The sequence below is a fragment of the Notolabrus celidotus genome, chromosome 7, assembly GCF_009762535.1.
Source record: "Notolabrus celidotus isolate fNotCel1 chromosome 7, fNotCel1.pri, whole genome shotgun sequence".
NCBI classification, from domain to species: Eukaryota; Metazoa; Chordata; class Actinopteri; order Labriformes; family Labridae; genus Notolabrus; species Notolabrus celidotus.
Genome location: NC_048278.1, coordinates 4,466,890 through 4,490,418, shown reverse-complemented (window position 1 = coordinate 4,490,418; position 23,529 = coordinate 4,466,890). Strand labels below are relative to the sequence as shown.

At 41.6% G+C, this 23,529-nt stretch overlaps 1 protein-coding gene across 2 annotated transcripts; it reads right to left on the bottom strand.

Moving 5' to 3' along the window:
* Positions 1-3,250: 3,250 nt before the first annotated feature.
* Positions 3,251-23,076, bottom strand: LOC117815679 (calpain-1 catalytic subunit-like). Of its 2 annotated transcripts, none has more exons than XM_034687539.1 (22): positions 23,036-23,076; positions 21,131-21,383; positions 18,151-18,220; positions 17,880-17,998; positions 17,654-17,787; positions 17,388-17,562; positions 16,058-16,132; positions 15,876-15,961; positions 15,166-15,240; positions 13,285-13,445; positions 12,121-12,287; positions 11,848-11,859; positions 11,531-11,739; positions 9,559-9,604; positions 9,358-9,426; positions 9,028-9,085; positions 8,883-8,944; positions 6,337-6,405; positions 5,479-5,557; positions 4,929-5,045; positions 3,758-3,810; positions 3,251-3,557 (listed from the first exon to the last, which is right to left on the bottom strand). In XM_034687539.1, the coding sequence occupies exons 1-22, from the start codon at positions 23,059-23,061 to the stop codon at positions 3,531-3,533; spliced, it is 2,142 nt and encodes a 713-aa protein (XP_034543430.1). In that variant the 5' UTR covers positions 23,062-23,076; the 3' UTR covers positions 3,251-3,530. The 2 variants fall into 2 exon arrangements, with proteins under 2 accessions (XP_034543430.1, XP_034543431.1); XM_034687540.1 differs by lacking the exon at positions 23,036-23,076 and adding an exon at positions 22,419-22,521.
* Between the last annotated feature and the right edge of the window lie 453 nt (positions 23,077-23,529).

The window sequence follows — 23,529 nt, the reverse complement described above, 5'->3', positions numbered from 1 at the left end:
AGAAGTGAGCAGGCAGATTATAGACCACTTACCGTCGAGTAGGACAAATCTGGTCTTTCTCTTCTGGTAGCTAGCCGCTGCAGGTCTCACACAAAACAGTCAAGTCGGGGCCCAGAGTCCTCATATTTCACCTTCACTTGTGATGAACTGACATGAAGGCTGATAACTTGTTCGAGCTGGAGAGTTTAAAACTCTTTAATCGTTACTAATATCCCGCTACTCGTAGCTGTCATCTTCCCTCCTTCCCTTACTTTTTCACACACAGCTCGGTCACCACTAAGCCCCGCCCCCCAGTCAATCACATACAGTGCAGAGAAACAGGTTAGGCTGTGCTCTGTTTAGAACACAGCTAACAACCTATTTAAAGTGACAGCATGAAGTTTGTATTGAAGTAAACATTTTACTACCATCAAACATTTATATTGTTTATAAGAACTCCTCTATAAGCCTTGATAAAATATAACATTTAAGGTCTTAAGAGGGACAAAAATGGTCACTGCTTAAAATTGATCAAAATACGTCTGTAACATAGACTGTAAATAAAAATGGACAGCGTTGCTCCACCTCTTCCCGTTGTACAGTTCTGAAGCCAAAAAATCCCTCTCCTTGGCACCGCCATTGTGCAGCCAGAACCTGTGAAGCCACTGTAATAAGCTCTGCCCTACAGCGTGACGTCACAAGACGCTGTGTGTCCTTTGAAGTTTCACTCTACGGCGGCTGTGAATCAAAGGAAACCAGGAAGTAAAACCCCGTTTTTTAAACTCTAATAACTAATGAAAAATAAACTTTTCAGGAAAAAGAGGCCTTGAACACAAAACACTCAAATACTAACTACATATCACCACAGCATACGGATATGAGAAACATTCGTACGACGTGTATTTATTTTTTAAAGTTTGACGAGACGGATTTTTTGTCCTATACTGCAGCCAGCCACCAGGGGGCAGTCACACTGCTGAAAGCCTCACCACCAGCCACCAGAGCCTCTCCCTTGGTCTGTAACATTTTGATATTTTCTCTTTATGTAAAATGCGTTATAAATAACATGTATCATTTTCATTAATATTATTATTATTATTATTATTATTATTATTATTATTATTATTATTGATGTTGTTGTTAATTTTTATTAAGTCATACATTCATTACATTTTCCATTAAAAAAGTCTTCAAATCAACTTCAGTATGAATGAAAAATTCTTAATATTCACAAATTGTATAATTCACCTTTTTATTACCTATTAAAGTTAAAGTGCCAGCTTGGGGGAATTCATGGGGATGAAAAACACTAAAAATTGATTATCTCCTGCATAATAAAATGAAAGTTTGATTTTTTTTTTAGAGTCGACATAGTTTGCCATAAGTTGATGACTTACAAGATCCCTCATTTTATGATTTTTTTATTTTTTATGCAATGACAGATTTAAAAAAAACATTTCTATTACTTCTAACAGGTTGATCAAACTTCAGCCTAACCTTGATACGAAGGTAAACAACCAGCATAGGAGCCAAATACGCCGCCACTGAGCAGCTCCAGAGGATTCTGAATGACAAAGCCCTGAATGGTTTGGATCGTAAAACATTTGGGTCGCAGCAGAGTTGGAGGACAATTAAGCCATCAACACCTTTGAAAAATTGACCTTTCCTTTTACAATTTTCCGAGACACTCTTTTAAAAAACATCCACCCAATAGTAAGACTCTTCCAGCTCAGACATTATTTGTTGTGAGCTGAATTTGGTGTAGCCCTGTTACAGATACTCAGGAACGTAAAACATGTTTTAGAATATTGTTAAGAAAATACTTTCCCATAACATAATCGATACTAAAGTCCAAACTTTGTCTCAGTGGCAAACACCAGCTAATGTTGCTTTATGACGGTATATCTGCTGTGTCATGTCACTTCCTGTTCTCGCTCTTCTTCTGCATTGCTAAAGATGTTTCAGGAACAGGGTTGCAGGCATCTTGTAGAAACTTTGAAGCACAGTTAGTATAATTTCAAATATGTTTATTGTAGGACAACATATTTTTTTAATTACAAGAGACTGACATTAACAACATCATGTAAAGAAGTATTTAAGACTTCTTTTAACAGTCACATTTGGAGTTTTGGTATTGAAATAATATTTTAGAAGGACATTTACCACAACTCTCTCTACATGATGCATCAGGACACAAACAGGTTGCACAGCAGGTGTGTGTTTGAGGTTCTTTTGTAAGTTTGCATGGATTACCTGTCATTTAATAGATGGGACCGGAAATGTCGTCCAATTCTGTAACGTCCACCTGCAGGCTAAATAAGTTATAAGAGATAGAAATATTCTGAACACCCTGATCAGAGGTGCAGTGCTGCAGATGAAGGCCAAACACAGTGTCACATTTCTCTGTTGTCATTCAGGAGACTTGAAAACTGGAGGCTTCCGCACTGAATCCTGTGGCAGAATGGTTAATCTGTTTGATTTATTATTGTATATGGTTTTAAGGCTGACTTTGTGGAGAAATGTTTTACTCTCTTTTCTCCAATTGTCATTTACAAGAGGAGGAATCTTCCCCTGTCAATGTCATTACATAAAACATATAACAGGTCGCAGCCTGCCTGACCTTTAGTTGATTTCTCACTCGTGGGAAAGATTTAAAAGGTCAGGTATTTTGTGGCGTGACATGTGCAGACGTCAATCACTGGAAAACTGAATGGAGAGGAATTTGTTCTTTGTGAAAGATCAACACATACAAGGTAAAACAAACAAAGGTGATAAAAGATGTTTGAATAAAACAAAGTTCACTGAAAAATGAGAACCCTGATGAAAGATCATCATGGTGTTTTTGTTTTGTGGGGGGTCACGGTCTGTGCTTCCTTGTTGTGAATATCTGTCTTCTTTTAAACCAGGACGTTTTCTATCGCACCGATGTGTCACAAACTCTCACTGAGCGAGCTCCAGAGATGACCAACCCCTTCTTTTTGTCTTGTACTGACACGACTTTGATCTGACAGAAAGGGCAAAAAAAAATTTATCTTCAGTGTTTTTTGCTTACAACAGGTAAAGGAATAGTTTGTTTCCCAGGTCAATTCATGAAAGTTCACTCCACTCATGACAGTTATAGCTGTCCATGTGATCTGATCACTGAAAACACATGTTGCTGCGGACTGTAGACTTAAACCTAAGTATTACAGATTGTAATCTTACCAAACACTGGGGTCCTGGAGTTGTTGTAAAGCACTGGTGAGCTGAAGTACGAGTCAGAGAGCAGAAGTCATTTCAAATTGGTGGTTTTATTCATCAAAGTGTACAATCACCAGAGAGTAAAATAAAAAGTGTTGATGAATCTGCATAAATCAAATGGACCGAGACTAAATGGAAAGAGAAGAAGATGGACACAGCTGGTTTTACTACATCCCCAAACATAAGCTAAGATATCAGTTAACCCTCGGATGTCTCATTCAGTGTAACAGCACATTTTCTGAAGGACATATTTTTGTATATATTGTTTTCACATTTCTTTAATTCCATCCTGCCGATCATCTTCTGTCAGGTTAGTTGTACATGGAAAGGTACAGCCACTGAAAATGAAAGAGAAATAGATAATAAACGTGTGTGTGTGTGTGTGTGTGTGTGTGTGTGTGTGTGTGTGTGTGTGTGTGTGTGTATGTGTGTGTAACACCTGTTCACATCAACAGGTCTATGGATTGTGAAAAGTTCAAACTTTAAGCTTCTGACAAAATTAAAGAAATCAATAAAAGCTCAGACAAATTTTTATTACCTCAGTTTTACGAAGAGTCATAGTCATCCCATTCGACAACTGACTGAAGAGATCTGTTGAGAAGGACACAAGATGTTAACAAAAACAAAACAATAACACTGACAGTGAAGGCCCTGCAGCTACGTCTGCACCAGAGGTGCTTCTTGATATTTCTCTGTTAACACAACGACACAGAAATGGCTGAAAAACACCCGGACAAGTATGACATCTTAAAGATCTCATAGTGCCCTATTACCCCTCTAGAACACCACGCTCCCAACATGCAGGCCTGCTCATCGTGCCTAAAGTCTCTAAAAGTAGTATGGGAGGTAGAGCCTTCAGTTATCAGGCCCCTCTCCTTTGGAATCATCTACCAGTCAGGGTCCGGGAGGCAGACACCCTCTCTACTTTGAAGAGTAGGCTTCAAACTTTCCTTTTTAATAAAGCTTATAGTTAGAGCTGGATCAGGCTTGGACCAGCTCTTAGTTATGCTGCTATAGGCTCAGATTGGCACACTGGGACCCTGTCTTTCCCTCTCTCTTGTCTCTCCGCCTGTCTCTTACTTTAACTCTTCCTGTCCCATTAAAGTTACTAACCATAGACCTTTCTGGAGTCCCTGAGCTCCCTTGTCTCGTAGGTTCCTCTGGATCTCTGCTGCTGTGGACGTGCCAGACTCCAGCTGCTACAACTACTACTATCTGTCTCACCACTATCATCTCTCTCTCTCTTCATCTCCCTCTATCCCTCTCTCCAACATGGTCTCAGCAGATGTGTGTCTAACATGAGTCTGGTCCTGCTGGAGGTTTCTGCCTGTTAAAGGAAGTTTGTCCTTGCCACTGTAACTTGCTAAATGCTGCAAAGTGCTCTGCTCATGGTGGATTAAGATGAGATCAGACTGAGTCCTGTCTGTAAGATGGGACTGGATCTGAATCTGTCTTGATGTTGGGTCTTTGTTAATAATAGAACAACAGGGATTTGTTTTCTTTGTTGTTCTTGTTTTCTCTTCTCGTTGTCCTGGTGCTCTGTTGTAGCTCATCACACCTTTAGACTTTTTAAAACAATATTCAGAACATTTAAAATTTAATAACTGAACGAGTTGTCCAATAATCAAAATCACCAAAATCTGGACACACTCAACAAAAGTATCTTTAATTTGATCATACACAAGCTCTTTAGATCAACCCTTACTCACCCCTCATGCAGTCGAGTCGAAGGGCCAGACTGATGAAATCCTCCAGAGCCATCTGTCCAGAGGAGGAGCCGTAACGCAGAGCCATCAGGTTAAAGATATCCTCGCTGATCCTCTGTCCTGTGGGGATGAGATGTGAAGTTCATCAGGGCGTTATTTCTGATATCTGAGATTATTCTCTTGACATTTCTTTGAACAATGACCCCTGTGATTGGTCCACTGGGCGACATTGTGTTTCCTGCATTTACAACATTTCTGGAAAACGTAGCGGGACCATAACCAGGCGATCTAACCAGCATAGAAATCACACTACCTACAAGAAGAGTATTACAGATCATCGTGGACACAACAACGCACACATATGTAGAGCTCATGGCCACGTCATACTGCGGTGTGAAGTCAACACAGAGAGAATAAGGGAAGTGGGCGAGATTATCATGGCACAGTTTTATCTCATGTCTTTAAAGATCGTCACGAGAAACAAAGTTTGTCACCAGCATGTTGTGACTCTTTCCTAAAGGTCATAGTAGCAGGATAAGGGTTGGTTATCTACCTGAAGCAATGAGTGCAGTCCGGAGCTCACTCAGAGAGAGTGTTCCTGATTGAGAAACATCAGCGCTCAGGAAAATGTCCTGTTTGGAAAGAAGACAAATATCAATGTCAAACTTTGGAATCAAACGCAGCCACAATTCACAAACCGTGCAGAACGTGCTGAACACCGACAGACATGTTGGGTTTCTTTCATTACCAACGTCATCTTTTATACAGTATGTCTGACAAAAACACACACTAGATTTAGAGAAACTTTAACATAAATGCATCATTGATGTTGTTTACACTGCAATGCGCTCTGGGTAGTGATGTCATTTTGTTGCCTTCGTTAAGATCAACATCATGTCTGTTCAACTTTCTCAATCTGAACCCAAGTGCAGCGTTACGTCCAATTTACACAAGAAGCGTTGCGTTATGTCTGAGCAGCTGTTGTCACACTGAGCAGCCGATGCGTTCCTGTTCTAGTCGATGCTCATATTCACACAGGGAGCGCCGCGCAGCGTCTCAGCTCTGTCTCTGGAGCATGCCCCCACAATCTCTCTCTCTCTCTCTGTCACTGATGAGCAGTTACTGCAAACACACTGTCGATTCTGTCTCCTCATCGATCGCCATCACTCTCTTTAACATAGCCTGCTCTGTCTCCTGTGGCGCCCCCCTTTGACTCTGCGCTCTGGTTCAAAGTGAAACGGCTGAACAGACATTGAGTTGATCCCGTGTAGAGAAAAGTCACCAGGATCAAGAACGACAACAACAAAATGACATCACTACATCACTACCCAGAGTGCACTGAGATGTAAACAACAACGATGCTGTACGAGTTCCTTTTAAACATTTGAACATTTACGTCTTTGGGTTTTACCTTCAACATGTTGACCTTGTTCCACAAAACAACAAATTCCTGGTTGGTCAGATTTCCGGTGAGTGATGTCTGTTAACCCTTCATTAAGGTTTTTTAAGCAGCACACGTCACATGATGAAACTCTCCTGACCTTTAAATCATTCCTGTGATAAACGGGCAGGACGTGGCGTCTGCAGAAAACAAAGATCCCTTCTATTGCACGTGAGAGCAGGCAGGGAGGTATCAGTGCCTCGTAAGAGAGCTGGAAACTGGATCACACCTGAGACGACTCGTATCAGTGAAATGAAAATGAATAGAGGTTCCCTTTAACAACAGCAGGGGCGCTACCTGTCTTTGACTCCTCTTGTTGGATGTCATTATGTCAGTGTCAAGATGAGGGGTGTGGAACGCAAGTGCGGACCACAGGGTTTCTTAAAGTTAATCCAAAAAGCAATAACCACAAAAATCCCAAGTGATCAGAGGGAGAGGGGAAAACCAAAATAAAGAAGGCTGAAACCAAGAGACTCCAAAACCTAAACAAGGCGTTAATATTATAGGAGAGAAACTAAACCACTGCTGCAGAGCAACTAACTGGAACCAAGATATGAGGGAGACCCAGGAAAACCTTTGAACAAAACTAAAAGGGCTGCTAGAGAAGAAAACCAAAAGACTTGGGTAAAGACCCGCCTATCTTCAACTTAGTATTTTTTTTTACTATTTATGGTGCTTTGGAAAACTATACATGCAGAGATCACAGGAGATCTCTCCTGTCACTAAGGGGGTGTTCACACCAAATGCGAATAAAATCATAGGGATGTTTTTTTTACAGTCAACACCGTTAGAGACACCGTTAGAGTTGTGGGTGAATCAAGGAGTTCCGGAGGCAGTGGCGGCGTATAGGGGGGGGAAGTTAGGATGATTCTAAAGGCCCATGACTGACAGGGAGCCCGAAAATAATAATTGAAAAAAATATATATAATAATAATCATAATTAATATTTTATTCAGAATAAGGCTAATCAGCTGTGCCCAGACAGAAGTTGTACAGTGCACAGAGTGCGCTAAAGGCAGCGAAAAGGTCTGGAAAGACAAAGTCTGGGTCCCAGAAAAGGAGGGAAAGAAAGGTGAGAGAGGAGAGAGAGAAGAAAGGGCGACAGTATGTCACCTAGTTTTTCTCCAGGAAAGGTTGGTATAGTCTTTGAGTGGTTAAAATCAACCTGTTTGCTAGTTTGATGTCACAATGAGATGAACTACGTTGTAGCTAATTATACTAAATGGGTTTCCCCGCCCTCCCTACCAGACTCAGCAGCTGATTTGTCTCCCCACAACTCCCCCCAACCCAGTGAACAAGAAGGTGAGCAAGGTAGCATGTCAATTAGCATTATTGAAGGGGGTCTGTGGGAATCTCTTTTTTCTCTATCTGTACTATTACAAAAGCCTATAAAAACAAAGCTATAGCTAAGCTACATAAGCTACAGCCTATAGTCTGTTTTGGATGCTGGGCAGGTTGAACATTGAGGGATTTAGTCTGTTTTAATGTCACAGAGGTTAATCAAATAATACCTTCAAATCAGATATTTTGATGCTGACTGAATTTTGGGCGGTCCCACGAGGGGCTATTTGTTTAAGTAGCGTTAACCTCTTAATAAATGTAATTAATAAACTTGATCCGATAAACTTGAACACAATAAAGTATCAAATCTAGCGTTGCTGATACAGAACAGCATTATAGATCCATTATTCTGCATGATTCAGTGCTGCTCTTTTCTGTTGTGCATTCATTTTTAAAGACTGTTGTAGCTTTGATTATGATGTTATTATAAATGGTATATTGCAAGACATATATGGGGCCCAATCTGATATTTTTTCATGGGGCCCAAAAGCCCTGGCGGCGCCCCTGCCTGGAGGTACCGGGATTATTCCTGCTCACCTTGTCGGGACTCTGTCGATTATTACCTGACTACCATCTAACACTGTCAACAAGTTGACATAAAATATGACTCTAAAGATGATTCAGAAAGGAGTTCAGTGAAGAGCTGATACAAACAGTCCTTCTGATTCCATCAAGGGTCAAATTCACATATGGTCTGAAAGTCGTGTTAGACAAGGTGATTCATTTGATATGACGTGTTTGACGTGGTTGACTTGGGCGTTGCTCTGGTATTCAGATGTTGTAATGGGGTTTTAACCAATCAGAGTCAAGTATTTAACACATTTAAGTGATAAGGCTGCAGGGCCGACAGACACAGCGGCACACAAACACGATACCTGAGCGGCCCCCTGTGGCTTTTTTGTTAATCTATCCGTATGCATCTGCCGTCCGCTGTAGATAAACTCTCTCTAAACCTCATGGAGGTGTCATGAGTGTTGTTTTCAAACCTGTTGAGAAAGAGCTCGTGCCTCTTCAGGAGGCAATAATACAACATGTTTAACTCTTCCATCTGTTTCCTTTAATCCTGATAATCCATGATCCAGTAGAAATTATTTTTGCATCTCTTGAGAAATCACATTTCTTATTAAAACATGGAATTAAGTAAACTAGACATAAGGCAGTAAAAAAGAGGATACATCCAATAAAGCCACCATGCTGCGGCAGGCCTCAATGCTGAAGCCTCGGGTTTTCACGTCTCCTGAATGACAGAAACATGAGCAGCATTATAGATCTAATCAAAGTGAGGGACACATTTAGCAGCAGCTATCCTACAATCCAAACCTTTCAGCACTTTGTCATTCAGGATCTTCTGCAGCAGCTCAGCGTTGACTGCGTCGTACTGTTAAAGACATAAGAACAAGGGAAGGCTTCCATGTTAGTTATTCTAATCACAGGTGTCTTCATACTGAGGGAACAGAATCTCAACCTGAAGAGTGGGAAAGAAACGTTGGCGGGCTGCAACAACAAAGAAGAAAATACAGAAAGCACAAAGCCAAAGCTCTAAATAGGAAATACAACACTCAAACCCAGTGGTATGAACTTTGCAGTGTGTGTCATCCTGACATCTTAATTTAGCAGAGAAAACAGGTACATGTTTTTCAGACATGTTACCTTTTCAGAGAGTTGACGGATGATGGTTTTCCTCTTTTCCTCCTCTGTTTCATTTTTGTCTGGAGTGTGCTGCAAAAAAGATGGTGAGCTTTCAGATTCACAGATTAGCTGATGCATGAAGCCCCTGTGGGCAACCAACATGCAAAACACAAGCAATACCAATAATATGAATATTAACCGTTAGCTGAAACCCTTACACACCTCTTCTCCTTCGACGTGTTCATGGTTGTTGCTTCCTGAGTCTTCACTGAGAGGAAAGACAAACAACATCAGTCTGTGGTATATTGAGCGGTATAAAACTCTGTAGTGGAAGTCACTGCATTAAAAGCAGACATGACTCTATAGTGGAAGTCACTGCATTAAACACAGACATGACTCTGTAGTGGAAGTCACTGCTTTAAAAACAGACATGACTCTATAGTGGAAGTCACTGCATTAAACACAGACATGACTCTGTAGTGGAAGTCACTGCATTAAAAACAGACATGACTATGTAGTGGAAGTCACTGCATTAAAAACAGACATGACTCTGTAGTGGAAGCCACTGCATTAAAAACAGACATGACTCTGTAGTGGAAGTCACTGCATTAAAAACAGACATGACTCAGTAGAGGAAGTCACTGCATTAAAAACAGACATGACTCTGTAGTGGAAATCACTGCATTAAAAACAGACATGACTCTGTAGTGGAAGTCACTGCATTAAAAACAGACATGACTCTGTAGTGGAAGTCACTGCATTAAAAACAGACATGACTATGTAGTGGAAGTCACTGCATTAAAAACAGACATGACTCTGTAGTGGAAGTCACTGCATTAAAAACAGACATGACTCTGTAGTGGAAGTCACTGCATTAAAAACAGACATGACTCTGTAGTGGAAGTCACTGCATTAAAAACAGACATGACTCTGTAGTGGAAGTTACTGCATTACAAACAGACATGACTCTGTAGTGGAAGTCACTGCATTACAAACAGACATGACTCTGTAGTGGAAGTTACTGCATTACAAACAGACATGACTCTGTAGTGGAAGTCACTGCATTAAAAACAGACATGACTCTGTAGTGGAAGTCACTGCATTAAAAACAGACATGACTCAGTAGAGGAAGTCACTGCATTAAAAACAGACATGACTCTGTAGTGGAAATCACTGCATTAAAAACAGACATGACTCTGTAGTGGAAGTCACTGCATTAAAAACAGACATGACTCTGTAGTGGAAGTCACTGCATTAAAAACAGACATGACTATGTAGTGGAAGTCACTGCATTAAAAACAGACATGACTCTGTAGTGGAAGTCACTGCATTAAAAACAGACATGACTCTGTAGTGGAAGTCACTGCATTAAAAACAGACATGACTCTGTAGTGGAAGTCACTGCATTAAAAACAGACATGACTCTGTAGTGGAAGTCACTGCATTAAAAACAGACATGACTCTGTAGTGGAAGTCACTGCATTAAAAACAGACATGACTCTGTAGTGGAAGTCACTGCATTAAAGAAAGACATGACTCTGTAGTGGAAGTCACTGCATTAAAAACAGACATGACTCTGTAGTGGAAGTCACTGCATTAAAAACAGACATGACTGTAGTGGAAGTCACTGCATTAAAAACAGACATGACTCTGTAGTGGAAGTCACTGCATTAAAAACAGACATGACTCTGTAGTGGAAGTCACTGCATTAAAAACAGACATGACTCTGTAGTGGAAGTCACTGCATTAAAAACAGACATGACTCTGTAGTGGAAGTCACTGTTCAAAGAAGAGCTGATGAACAGGAAACATGTCTCTGTAACAACTGACTGAAACGTGGTGCTGCAGCAGATTTAACATGAGCAGATATATTTTAATATCTGATATGTTGTCTTTACTCTATTTCACACAGCGTCCCAACTCCTAAGGAATTGGGGTTGTAGCTATTATACATGAAAATAAAGTTTTACTTGATGAACTAAAACAGTAAAAAACACTTAGTATTGATGCAGTAAATAAATATTGTACATTTAAAAGCATCAGATGGAACATTTCTTTGCTTTTTAGTTTTTACTGATGTCATTGTATTATTCTGATGTTAGTACTTTTCTGCAGTTTTCAAGTAACTGAAGTCCACTTGTTGAATAATGAAACAGGCTTTTAAAGGCTAACTGGTAAACCATGAGTGACTCACTGGACGTGGGTCTCGGCCTTGGAGATGATGGTCAGGATGAAGGATGCTGTCTCATCTGGATTATAGGTGCAGGGTACGATCAGGTATTCACCCGGCTTCAGCGCCACTAACTCCATCATTTCACGTGAGTTTATGAATTTCTTTGTTCCAGCCACAGGTTTGTTTCTGCCGAAGAAAGAGGCCGGGAACTTCCCCTTCTTCCCTTCATACTGGAAAGCCATAAATAAAAAGGATCATTTAAGTCCTCTGCAGTTTACGGCAATCTCTATGCACAACATAGATGATGATATAAGGGTTGCGATTTAAGCGTTACTTACTTCTTTGGTCACCTTTGAAGAAAGTAGAGGAGAGTTGGATACCAGAAGAAACAAAAATAATCAGAGTAGTATCTTGAGAATATGACAATAGGTATAAAATACAAATAAATTATGGAATGAGTCCACTAAGGTCTCTATTGAAAAGTAAGTGATCACTTCAGACTCTTTCTCAAACTTCAAGATGACTGCTAGAGAACTTGGGAAGAGCAGCGAGAGCAGCCCGGTGTATCTGTGTCTGTTAGATTAACTTTACCAACTTTACTCAGTTCTTACCTCAAATACAGAGAACCCAATGTAGAGATTCTGGACCAGGCGGCGGTTCCTCTTGTCTGGCTTTTGCATGAGAGACACCAGCATGTTGTTTTCACCCTGTGATGTAGAGCATTCATCGGCTAACTCATCAATCTTCACCCGGAACTGGGGATTAGTCCAGAAGCTCGCTGAAGATTAAAGAGAAACTACTGTGAGAAGCAAAAGACCATGTTCAGGATTCCACCTAATACCTGTCCCGGATGCATGAATGACCGACTCCGGGCCAGCTGATTGCACGTTTCACTGGCCCGCTTAGGAAACTTAAAAAAAAGTCTTAAAGCTGGAGTTGGCATTCATATTTAGATCCACTTTGTGTTATACTGGTTGAAATAATCTTTATGTCCTGATGGCAATCAATACATAATGTGTTCTTAAAAAAGAGCAAAAAACAGCTGCTATCTACAGCCGGAGTAAACCTGGGAAAACACCAACCAATCCCTGCCATCAGGAGCCAAATGATGAAACCAATCAAATCCCGTCCTGCCGTTCTGCCCGCCTCCTGCAAAGAGTACATTTCATGTTGTTTGTGTTTTTAACTTTCACTATGAGAATGTTTTGGTGTTTTCTTACTGCTGAGTGAGACATGAGTTGACGTAGTGCAAAATACAAAACGTGCTGAGGACTGGTTTTGAATCAGACATTATGATATGGTCACGAATCAGCGGTGCTCGTGCATGTGAGCAGGGGTGTCGTTTTGGAGGTATTCTAGGAATGAGTTGCACCTCTCTTCAGATTTGCATATATCAGGAGATCTGACTAGCTGCAGCATGATAATCCTATTATAATCTAGATGCAGGGCTAACCGGTTCCCCAAGCATTGTATAAACCTGCTGACAAAGACAGGCCAGCAGGAAGTGTATAATAACACGAGTTCTCAGAGCATTTCACACTCCTAAGTCAGAACCAGGTGTTACAGTCTTGACTGTTGATAGATGATTTTGAAGGGAGGGGTTAGCAAAGGAGTGATTCAACACAGAATCTAACCCCTAAATATCGCCTAATGTTCCTGTTTCTACACACTGTACCTTTAAGACTATAATAATCCATTGTCTCTTTTTAATTCCACCTTTCAGTACAGAATTAGCGCAAGAAAGTTTTGTGCAAATCTTGAAATCCTAAAAGTACCAGTGTTCATCAAGCATCCTCCCGCGGTGGTTCCTGCGACCCATCGTCCTTCGTAGACGGACGTCTTCCAGTGGCATGAAGAGCCTTCATCCAGGAATTCTGGACACTCGGAGCAGAAGTCGAGGTCATCGTAAAACCTGCAGAAGTCTTCCAGAGTCATCCTGTTGAGATCAGGGATCAATTTAAAGGGGACATATTATGCTCTTTTTCCTCAAAACATATTGGTCTAAGAGGTCCACAAAACATGTCTTTAAAGTTTATTGCTCAAAAAAACACTGTAAAACCAGATTTTGGCATGCCTGTAAACCCCTCTTTTTCAGCCCTGCTCAGAACAGGCTGTTTTCTGTGTCTGTGCCTTTAAATAAGAATGAGCTCTCTGACCACGCCCCCTCAGGAAGTGGATGTGGCCTCGGCTGTCCAGCAGGTTGATCTAATGTTTACATGTTGGCTGAATATACACGGCTGCTCACAGACCCGCGTTACTTCAACCCTCTAAATCTGATCCAGAATCTGATCCTGACAGAGAGGCGCCTGCAGCAGGACCTTTCTGAACCATTGGTCACAGATTTAGTGTTTCTTGTTGTTTTATTTGTCAGTATGTCGACGTGTGTCTTGGTACACAGCTACGAACATGTAGCTATGTGGCTATGCTAACTAGCGCTAGCACTTTTCCATGATAAATAAAAATCATCCACTAGATCTTCAAATCTGCAGACGTGGGGAGTAAAACCGACCTTTGTGTTTATTAAGACAGCCTACAACTAGCATGCCTCCCTCCTAAGCTCCTTGTTAGCACACATGTGTGCAGGTAATGAAAAACAGAGGAGGGGTTGAGTTGTATTTTATACAGTCTATGGGCTGAACAAGCTCCGAGCTCTGACTTCGTGACAGACCGGATATTGTTGTGACGTAACAAAAACACTGAAAACTGAGACGGCTCACATTTACAGAAAGGTGGAGAAATCAGAACAGGGGCAGAATGGATTTTTTTCATTTTCAGGGGGTTTGTAGACATGCCAGGGAAACATATTTCAGGTAGAGAACCATTAAAAAGTCCATTTTGCATGATATGTCACCTTTAAATAATGAAATTAAGGGACTCCATCCAACAAAGAAAAAAAGTCATTCTGTGAGATTTACTTGAGGAGAGATATTAACACTTGTTTTAGATGTTGCTGAAACTATCCGAGCGTATTTAACCAGATTAACCCTCCTGTTATGTTGTGGGTCAAATTGACCTTTTTTAAAGTTAAAAAATCAAAAAAATTTAAATGGTTCATTTCACATTTTAGGTAGTATATGCTTTCCAAACCAGCTAAAAACAGCCTAAAAGTCTGTGCAGCATGTGACAGAAGAGGTGTTTTGTGTTAATTTATCAACGTCACTTCATAAAAAAATACTAATTCAAAATTCAAAATAAAATAAAACTAAATCTATGTCATGTAAAACTGTTGTATTTATATTTAGGGCTTTCAAATGTACATTAAAAAAAGTTTTAACCTGAATTTTCATAAAAAACGAGCGAGTTCTCCTCATTGAACCATGATCTGTGAGAATAAAGAACACCAATGGACTAAATCTTGATGTAAATGGTTAGCATAACATAACATAACAGGAGGGTTAAAATAACGTCTGTGTTTCATGTATGACTTTAATTCACCAAATCCTGATCCCTGTTTGTTAACAGAGAAGAAATGTCACTTTATTATGTTTGCTGTGTTTTGTAGCTCCCTGAAATGAACTTGTCAATATCAGTCTTTGGATGAACAGACTTTCTTTAGATTGCTGTCCTCTGTTTGATAAAAACAAAATGATATTATTAAAGGATATATATTATTATATTTAGAAAAAAGCTTTCACTTGCTTGGTTTTTAATCTTACCAAAACTCCCCGTCATTGCCCACAGACTGGCACTGCTCACGATCCTGAGGACTGATGGTTTGCCACAAAGGGGACCTTCAGAGTCCAGTGAGGAGAGAGGAAAGGCAACATCGTTATCCACATTTATCTATTTAAATAGTTAAATATGTATAAGGCGTTAAATACAGTTTAAATCTTAAAGACACATTACATACAGGACCCCTCTGGTAATAAACAATCATTCTTTAATCATAAGGGCTCCTTTGCCGGATAAACCTGAGGCACTGAGCCAAGCTTACAGGCAAAACTGTTCAGTCTTACATGTTGAATCAATGAAACTTATTTTAGAGCACAGTTTTCTAGAAATAACACGAACAAAAAGTGGATTTGCATTGAGAAGTGCAAAGACTTCATAGGTATGTGGATAAAGCTGGTTGTTTTCAGCCATAAGAAAAGTGTGAGTCCTTTCTTAGTTGTACATTTTAAACTACAGTTCTTTCATAAAGTTGGGAAAGATGCAAAGTTATATCCAATAAGAGTGCATGTGAGTAAAAGACCAGTGGTGTACTGCATCCCCTCTTATTGCTTTTCAGGTTCCTCTCCTTGCTCCTTGATCCCCTTGATGGCAGGTCTGAGACTGCTTTGGTCGTAGTGAGGATCAAGGAGCAAGAACACATCAAATAAGAGGCTTCAACCAGCGTCAGTGAAAGTCATTTGTCGGTGGTTCTTACAGATCACTCCAGTCTCCTTTCCACTCTCCTTGACCCCAGGGGTTCCACAAACGGACCAGTCTCACAGGGTTCCCTTGGCTGATCACCTGACCATCAAACATCAGAGAATATAAGTTATGACATTGAATGAGTTATTGTATAACGTGTGCTGCAATGCCTTTAAAAGAAATGCAGATCTTCACCTGCTTCACGCCAGTGACGGTGTAGGCATGACCTTGGACCAGTCCATTCTGTAGGACAGTGTTTGCAGACGTCTCCTACGAGATTCAGATAGAAGTTTAACTTAATTCACTGGGGTCAAAACAAGGTTCAAGGTGACTCTGTTTGTACCCCGTAGGTAGATTTGGTTGGCGGTGAGATAGCCTCCGTTTTATCAACAACCAACAAACAGCACACAACAAGACAACAAACAAAGTGACAGAGTGCTCAGTACTAAAAGGTAACACTCAATAAGAAGTAGAAATAAGCAATCAAGAACAACAAGGTCAATAAAATGAGAGGGAATGTGTCCGTGGATAATTCATCCATATAAGGAGCTTGTTTGTAAAGCATCATGTTGTATTACTTTGACTTGTTGATCCTAGCTGCTGGGACAAAGCGGTTTATATCACTTGGTTGTACAGGATGGTACTTTATACCTCCGTCCTGATGGGAGAATCTGAAACTCAGGATTTAAAGGATGGGGGTCATTGTTTAAAATGGAACCAGCCTTCCTCTGTGACGGTCAGATGTTAGCCTACCTCAGCTTTCCTACTAAAGGTGTTCCTAGACCTCCGCTCAAGTCAGTCAGTGGAGTTGTGTGCTTGGTACTCCATTCAAGGGGCGGTGGGGATGCTAGATAAGGATTGAGACCATGTCCAGTGAGACAGAGACACTCAGAGAGGTGGATCAGGTGTTGTCTGCTGAAACCCCTGAGCCAGCCAGTGTCAAAACCCAGACTGTCTCACCAGGTTATGGAGACTTTCCAACAAGCCTACAAAGGAACCTGTTCTTCAGCACCAATGGGGGTAAGGATGAACCACAGCAGTGATCTTATGGACCTTGTGGAGGAGCGACACCCTGTCTGACCTCTGTAAGCTGCCACATGATCATGTCTACGTTTGCTCTGTTCTGTTGTCTGAATACCGGCAGCTCTTTTGGGGAGCACTTTGTGATAGTCGGGCACTGTTCGCCCGTGCTGGACTGGCCCCCTCCATCAGGCAGAGGGGTGCCTGATTTCCCAGTAACAAGCTGTTTGAACAGTTCTCTCCAGCAATACTTGAGCTCAACGGGCAACAGAGGAAGGGGTCTGATGTGTTGTTTACTCTGGTTGTAGCAACGTTTAACTGAACGCCAAGGCCATGAGCCTTGTGGAGCTTATGAAGGGCCTAGTCTGCCTGGTGTCCTCTCAGGGTCTCACCGGGTCCACGTTAATATGTAACTGGGTGGAAGGTGGTCTATTCATCTGGAGAACCATCCTAACTGACCCAACTCTCACCAAGTAGAGCTAGCAAGTTTGTGGACTGTACTCACCCCCTGAGGTGTACCACAACCCATCAGAGACTGAGATTGGCCGGCTCTGCACATCAGCTCCCACAGATCTGGAGGAGGTTCTGACAGCTGGACACAGATGTGGACACCACCAGTGAAGTCCACCAGAGCCTCAGAGGGAGTTCCAGCGCTCATGTCGGCGTAGGAACCACACACTCTGAAATGAGACGTTTTAAAGAGCGGAAAGATCATGAGTCTCAGCTTCAGGTGTTTCATGTGATGTGAAGGAAATAAATACTGTTCCTTACTTTGCATACGCCTTCTCAAGCAAAGCAGGCCAGAACTCGGTCGGGTCTTTGGAGTGAACAAAGATCAGCCTGCCATCAATTGTTGGTAGCTTGTCGTCAATAACAACATCCACCCATCTTCCAAATCTCCAGAACTGAGTTCATCAGAGAGGAGAGAAAAGGAGGCGTGTTACAGCACCACCAGACTCTGTGTGAAGAGTTTAAATCTGAGTGATCATTGGGTTACCCTGAAGTGGAACACTCCGGAGTAACCCTCATCAAAACTTTGATCTGAAGGAACGACTTGTGCAAAGATATTTTTCTGGAAAGTCAGCGCTCCGATGGACGCGAGGAACCAGCAGTCACCTGGTGAAGGTCAAATGATTGTGTTGTCAGAAACTTCTACTGAGCAGACAAAGGGTTAAATACCTGAACATCCACGAGGACTCATAGCTTGCTGTTTTCTGAATACCAGGATATCAATTTGTTGATAATCATCAAAGACGTAAATTTCTTACCAACTGAACCTTGACCAAAGTCGAACCTGGAAACCCCACCAACAATGAAGGATGGGTTGGGAACAAGATCCTGCAACAGAGGAATGATATACATAGTCAGTGAATATTATCCATATTCTTCATTACTGTGTTCATAAAGGTCTCTTATGTAACATATGAAGAGATTCTGATTCAACTCTGGCAGGAAAATCTGTGACAGTTGCTGAAAGTTCAAGTACCTGAAACCTTATCTGTGAAAACTAGAAAGTTTTTCCCTTTGCCTTCAGCAGCTTATGGGGGGTCAGACTAGGGGTTATTCAAGATTCTGAATCGATTGCAATCATTTGCTTTGAACTAAAACTACTCCTCGATGGAAAAACAACCACCCCCACCTTTACACGGAAATTCAAAAGTAGCTTTATTTCGTTTCAGTATCTGGAGTGACTTCCAAACAACGCTGCCCCACAATGTCAGATGTCTCAGGAGTCTAGGTCTTCGTCTTCTCCACTCTCTACATCTTCATGAATATAGTTCTAGCATGCACTACCTGAACAACCTCTGCATGCTGAGATACACCTCACACCCTTCTTCTTGCAGCTGCACAAGTGCTGCAGTCCACATTGCAACAACAGCCCCTTTAGGAGTCACTGGGCCTCATTCACTAACTGTGCGTATGCACGTTTGAAGCATAAATCTGGGATTCATCAATATATTCTTACTTGAATTTGTTCTTACGCTGCGAACAAAAATAGAACTTCCTCAGACCATGCGTACGCACAAATCATGACGACCAACTTTCTCAGAAAATGTAAACACATACTCTTTCAACTAAATGCATGACATATTCCCAGAGGAAAATTTTTACTGCTCAAGGCTTTCTCTTCTAAGTCTCAGGAGACAAAATTGAGATTCTCACTTCAGCCTCATTCAAATTTCAAATTGTTCTCATTGGTTTCTCATTAGTTTCTACTAAAATTCACTAGGAGAAATAGTTGAGACCATGACATGAGACTTATTTTAGACTTAAATGAGAGATCGCATTAATGGCTCATTTTCCTCTTTTTTTAATATATTTGTTGGGCTTTTTGCCTTTTTTTGTCAGGACAGCTGAAGAGAGACAGGAAATGTGGGGAGTAGTGAGAGGGGGAAGGTATGAAATGGTCAACTGACTGGGAATTGAACTGGAGACCCCTGCGATGAGGACTGTAGCCTCTGTATGTGGGGCGCTTAGACCGCTAGCCCACCAGCACCCAAAAGACTCCACCCCTTTAATTGTAATAATCTGGCTAAATCTGGTCGGCCCTTTTGTGGCCCATATTATAAATAAATGGTCTGTCATACCTGGGATGAAATCTCTATCTTTTGCAATTTCTCTCAAATCCACTAAATCTTTGTGAAGTTGTTTTGTTCCACACAGACTTGTAAAGGAAGGACCATATTGTGAAGTCAAAGAAGAGATCATTTCACATCTAAATAGCTGATCTTGAAGTGGTTCAAATGTTTTAATGAGAATTGTAAGTTTGTGTACAATTACATTGAAATCTTAATTTTGCAGGGCACTATAAATGTTCATGAAAAGATGAGCTCAGGCTCTTTCTTTGCTCCATCTGAGCTCAACTTGAGACACAAAAACTGAGTCTGACTGAAACAAATGGATGAGGTTAGATTGAGAGAGCTCCTTGATTTCTCTACCTGAGCTCTAAAGGAGTCACAACACTTGAGAAATACCTGAGAATCATTTCAGACTTGGACCAGATCTCCTTTTGAACTGAAAGGGAGACTAAGCTGAGACTTTTTACAACTTTTTTCTGGAGGCAAGAATGAGAAACAGGAGACATAAGCTATAGTCTCATTTTGCTTTCAAACAGATCTCATTGTTGTCTAGGAGACATACATGAAACACTTTTGAGATCTCCTCTCTAAATTTCTTTTCCTCTGGGTTTAAACTACTTTGAGTAAAAGAAAAAAGCCAGATGACTGTCATATAGCCATCTGGCAAAAAAAATGGCAGAAAACTCATCACATTTTCTATTTTCAAGGTTTTATTTCAAGGTCAGCTACTATTTTGTTGATATTTTTTATTATAATGGGTAAGGCTCGTTGGATGTGTTTGGGCACAGCTGGTGGCAAATTACTCTACGCCCCTGAGAAAGTGTGAAAGATTATTCTGGCGTGCCGTGTTCATTAAATTAAATGAATGACCATTAGGCGACGGTTGAATATCATCACTTTATCCCTCATTTCGGGAACATATTCCTGATATGGAGGTGTCTCCAATAATCGCAGCCGTTCTTTAATCCTGAGCTGTCAGATCAGGTGGTCCTTGTCCTCCTCCAGTTTCCTTCCTTCTTTTCTGTCCTGCAAGTCTTTTATTTTATGACTCCACTTAAATATCAAACCTTTTCTGAACCTGAGCCACGGTGCGAACCTCAGGAGACACAGCATTAACAGCCTCAGTACGAAACCCAGGCCTAATTTCTTTTGTCATGGTGACTCCTGCTGCTGATACGCTTCAGAAAAGAAAAGTGTTGGTTTTCTTGCCTCAACCTCCGAAACAATCACCTCTCTCTCTGCCGAGGTGAAAATCAGCGTCTTCATGCACCGAATTGATGTCCTTATATGGATGAATTGGGGTGTGGTAGTATGCTGATTACAGGTTGCGGGCACGGGCCTGTCTATTTAGAATTATTCTGATTCACTAATATACGCAAGGTGGTGAGAACAAAACTGGCTGGTACGCACGTGTCATGAATCCGACGGTGATTTTGCGTAAGCACTTATTTTATGCGCAGAGTAAGAACATTTCTACGCATTTATTAGTGAATGAGGCCCATTGGATCTACTTTTGGGACTGGCCAATAACTGTGAACTCCTTCCATCCATCCATTGTTTCTGGGGTCCTGCATCCAGTCCCTGGTTTAGACTACTGTGTTAATAACCGTAGAGAGCCGGGTACTGAGATATGGGATAACAGGTCAAGTTTGGTCACTAAAACACTCACCCTTGGTCTCCTCCACACAATTTTGGCCGGGTCATGGGGGCCCAGTTCCACTTTGCCGATGGACATCCTGTCAGGAGGGAACATGTCATCCACATATCTCAGACGCTGGCTGAGACAGTACTGTTTCAGCTGCACAAAGTCCTGGTCCAGGAAATTCTCAGGGTTGGCAGGGGTCCCATAAGCGTTTTTCTTACGACGCGAATTGATGATGTTTGCACACGCACCCGATGAAGGCATTGTTGCACTTTGAGCTCTGTGCAGACAAGGAGAAAAATACTTGTTTGTAAGAATGACAGATGGTATGAAACACCGCAGCGAACCAAGATTAACAAAGAATATCTTCAAAGCAGCTGCAGCTCTGTCAGATTTGAGTCTCTCTGTTAACTGAACAGTAGGTAAAAGTATTTCTTCAGCATGATTTACTTTCCAACAAGTTCCACTCTGCAGTAAAGAAACTGTTAATAAGTTATAACTCACGGCTCTGGTCATTACACGTCATGTGATGGTCGGTGTTAAATGCAAAACTGATTGCTGTCTCTTTCTTTCCTTGCGGCAACTTTTAACCTCCATACCTGCTCAGCGCCTGATCCGTGGCACCTGTAGGCCGGCTACAAAACCCTCTGCCAAGCCTGCCCCCTCTCTCTCTCACAGCCAGGATCAGCAGCAGCCATCACTGCTCCTCTTCTGTTGTTTTGTTTGTATTAGTTCTGTAATAAATATTTGTGTGTAGATTTAAAAGCTCTCTTGACTCCTCTATGCTGTTTCCCCTGAGCCTGAAATCTAACTCAGAGAAGGATCTGGAGGAGCCACAGAGAGCGATGCTACTTCCTCCTTCATTCAGGTGCTATTTTTTCATCTTTGCATGTCCATAATCATAATCACTGAACTCTGATCTGCGTCTGTGCATGCTCAACGCTTGGTTTTTAAAACCTCATCTGGGTCAGGGTCATTTCTTACAGCGAGCTTTGTACAAACCTGCACCGTCAGGCTTCTGCTGGATCTGAGACTACAGCTCACACAGAGGAGGTGAGAAAACAACAACAACAACAACAACAACAACAACAACAACAACAACAGCAATAACTACGGTAGACTTGTGATGGAATAAACAGCATCTCTCTCTCTCTCTGTCATTGTCTCAGAGTTGCAGAGTCTGCAGCACCTTTTCCCCTTTACCTGTCGTATATTGATCGGCTCTCTGGCCTGCTGTCCATCAAAGTGTTCCCATCAATATATCAACTTTATTTACGCTCTAGTTCTTTAATATTTGCAAAGTGTTGATTCTTACCTCTGAGTCGACACAACTAGCTGAGAGGAGCAGACGGTTTGCAGCGACTGTGGTTGGCAGACTTGACTTTCCAGCTAAAGCCTGGCAAAATGTGTGTGTGTGTGTGTGTGTGTGTGTGTGTGTGTGTGTGTGTGTGTGTGTGTGTGTTTTTAATGTGACAATTTGGTGGGAGGGGCTTAACGGGTGATATGAGGTAGCAGAGGGAGAGGCAACCCACTGGAATGTTTTGGTTACATACCGTCGAGCTTTTGCAAAAAGCTGCGGGCTTGCAGGTATCTCAGGTGGCGAGTGAGTGGAAGACTGCTACGTGCTAACTCTGACGGGGGTATGTGCCAACAATGTTTACCTTGATGCATACAGTAAATACACAAGGGTGTGGAGGAGAATGGGAGATAGACCGCTCTGTGAAGAGTCCACCAAGTCTTGAGGGTTAAAGCAGTTCAGGTGTGAAACCTGAGACGTGTGAGAGGAAGAGAGGAAAGGTGCAGACATGAAGGGGAGGTGTGGCTCGTCTCACCTCAGGACCCTCTATCTCTGCCTTTATGAAAACCCACATTTCTGCATTTTGTTCTTTAATAGGAGGAGACAACCAGCGTTCAGGTGCTGCACCCACTCACCGACTCTTACTGCAAGCTCTCTGCATCACAGGAAGCACGCTAAGACTCTTTATCTCACCACGACCTCACCATGCACTCAGTCAAGTCTTTATTAGACTGCAGTGAGAGTCACTCTCAATGTTTAAATTATAACTATAGATCGTTGACCTACAACTATAATTACACCACGCCCATAACCTGAAAATACACAACTGGTGACAGAGACTCTAACGTGTGTTTAGTTTATATAAACCAGACGAGACTAACATGTTAGCAGTGGACCAGTCAGACTTTCAGAATCTATAGGTGTGATTCAACAGCAGAAACCAGGGGGTATACTTTTCTAAGGTCCAGGAACTTTGGGGGGCGGGGCCTGCAATGCTGAACGTTTCTGGTAGAGTACCCTCAGTGTTTTTACCTCACCATCCGTCCACAATAACATCACACACACCTGTGATCCACTTGGTTTAATACCTCCTGATCATCGGTCTTCTCTGAGCCTGATAGTGTGAATG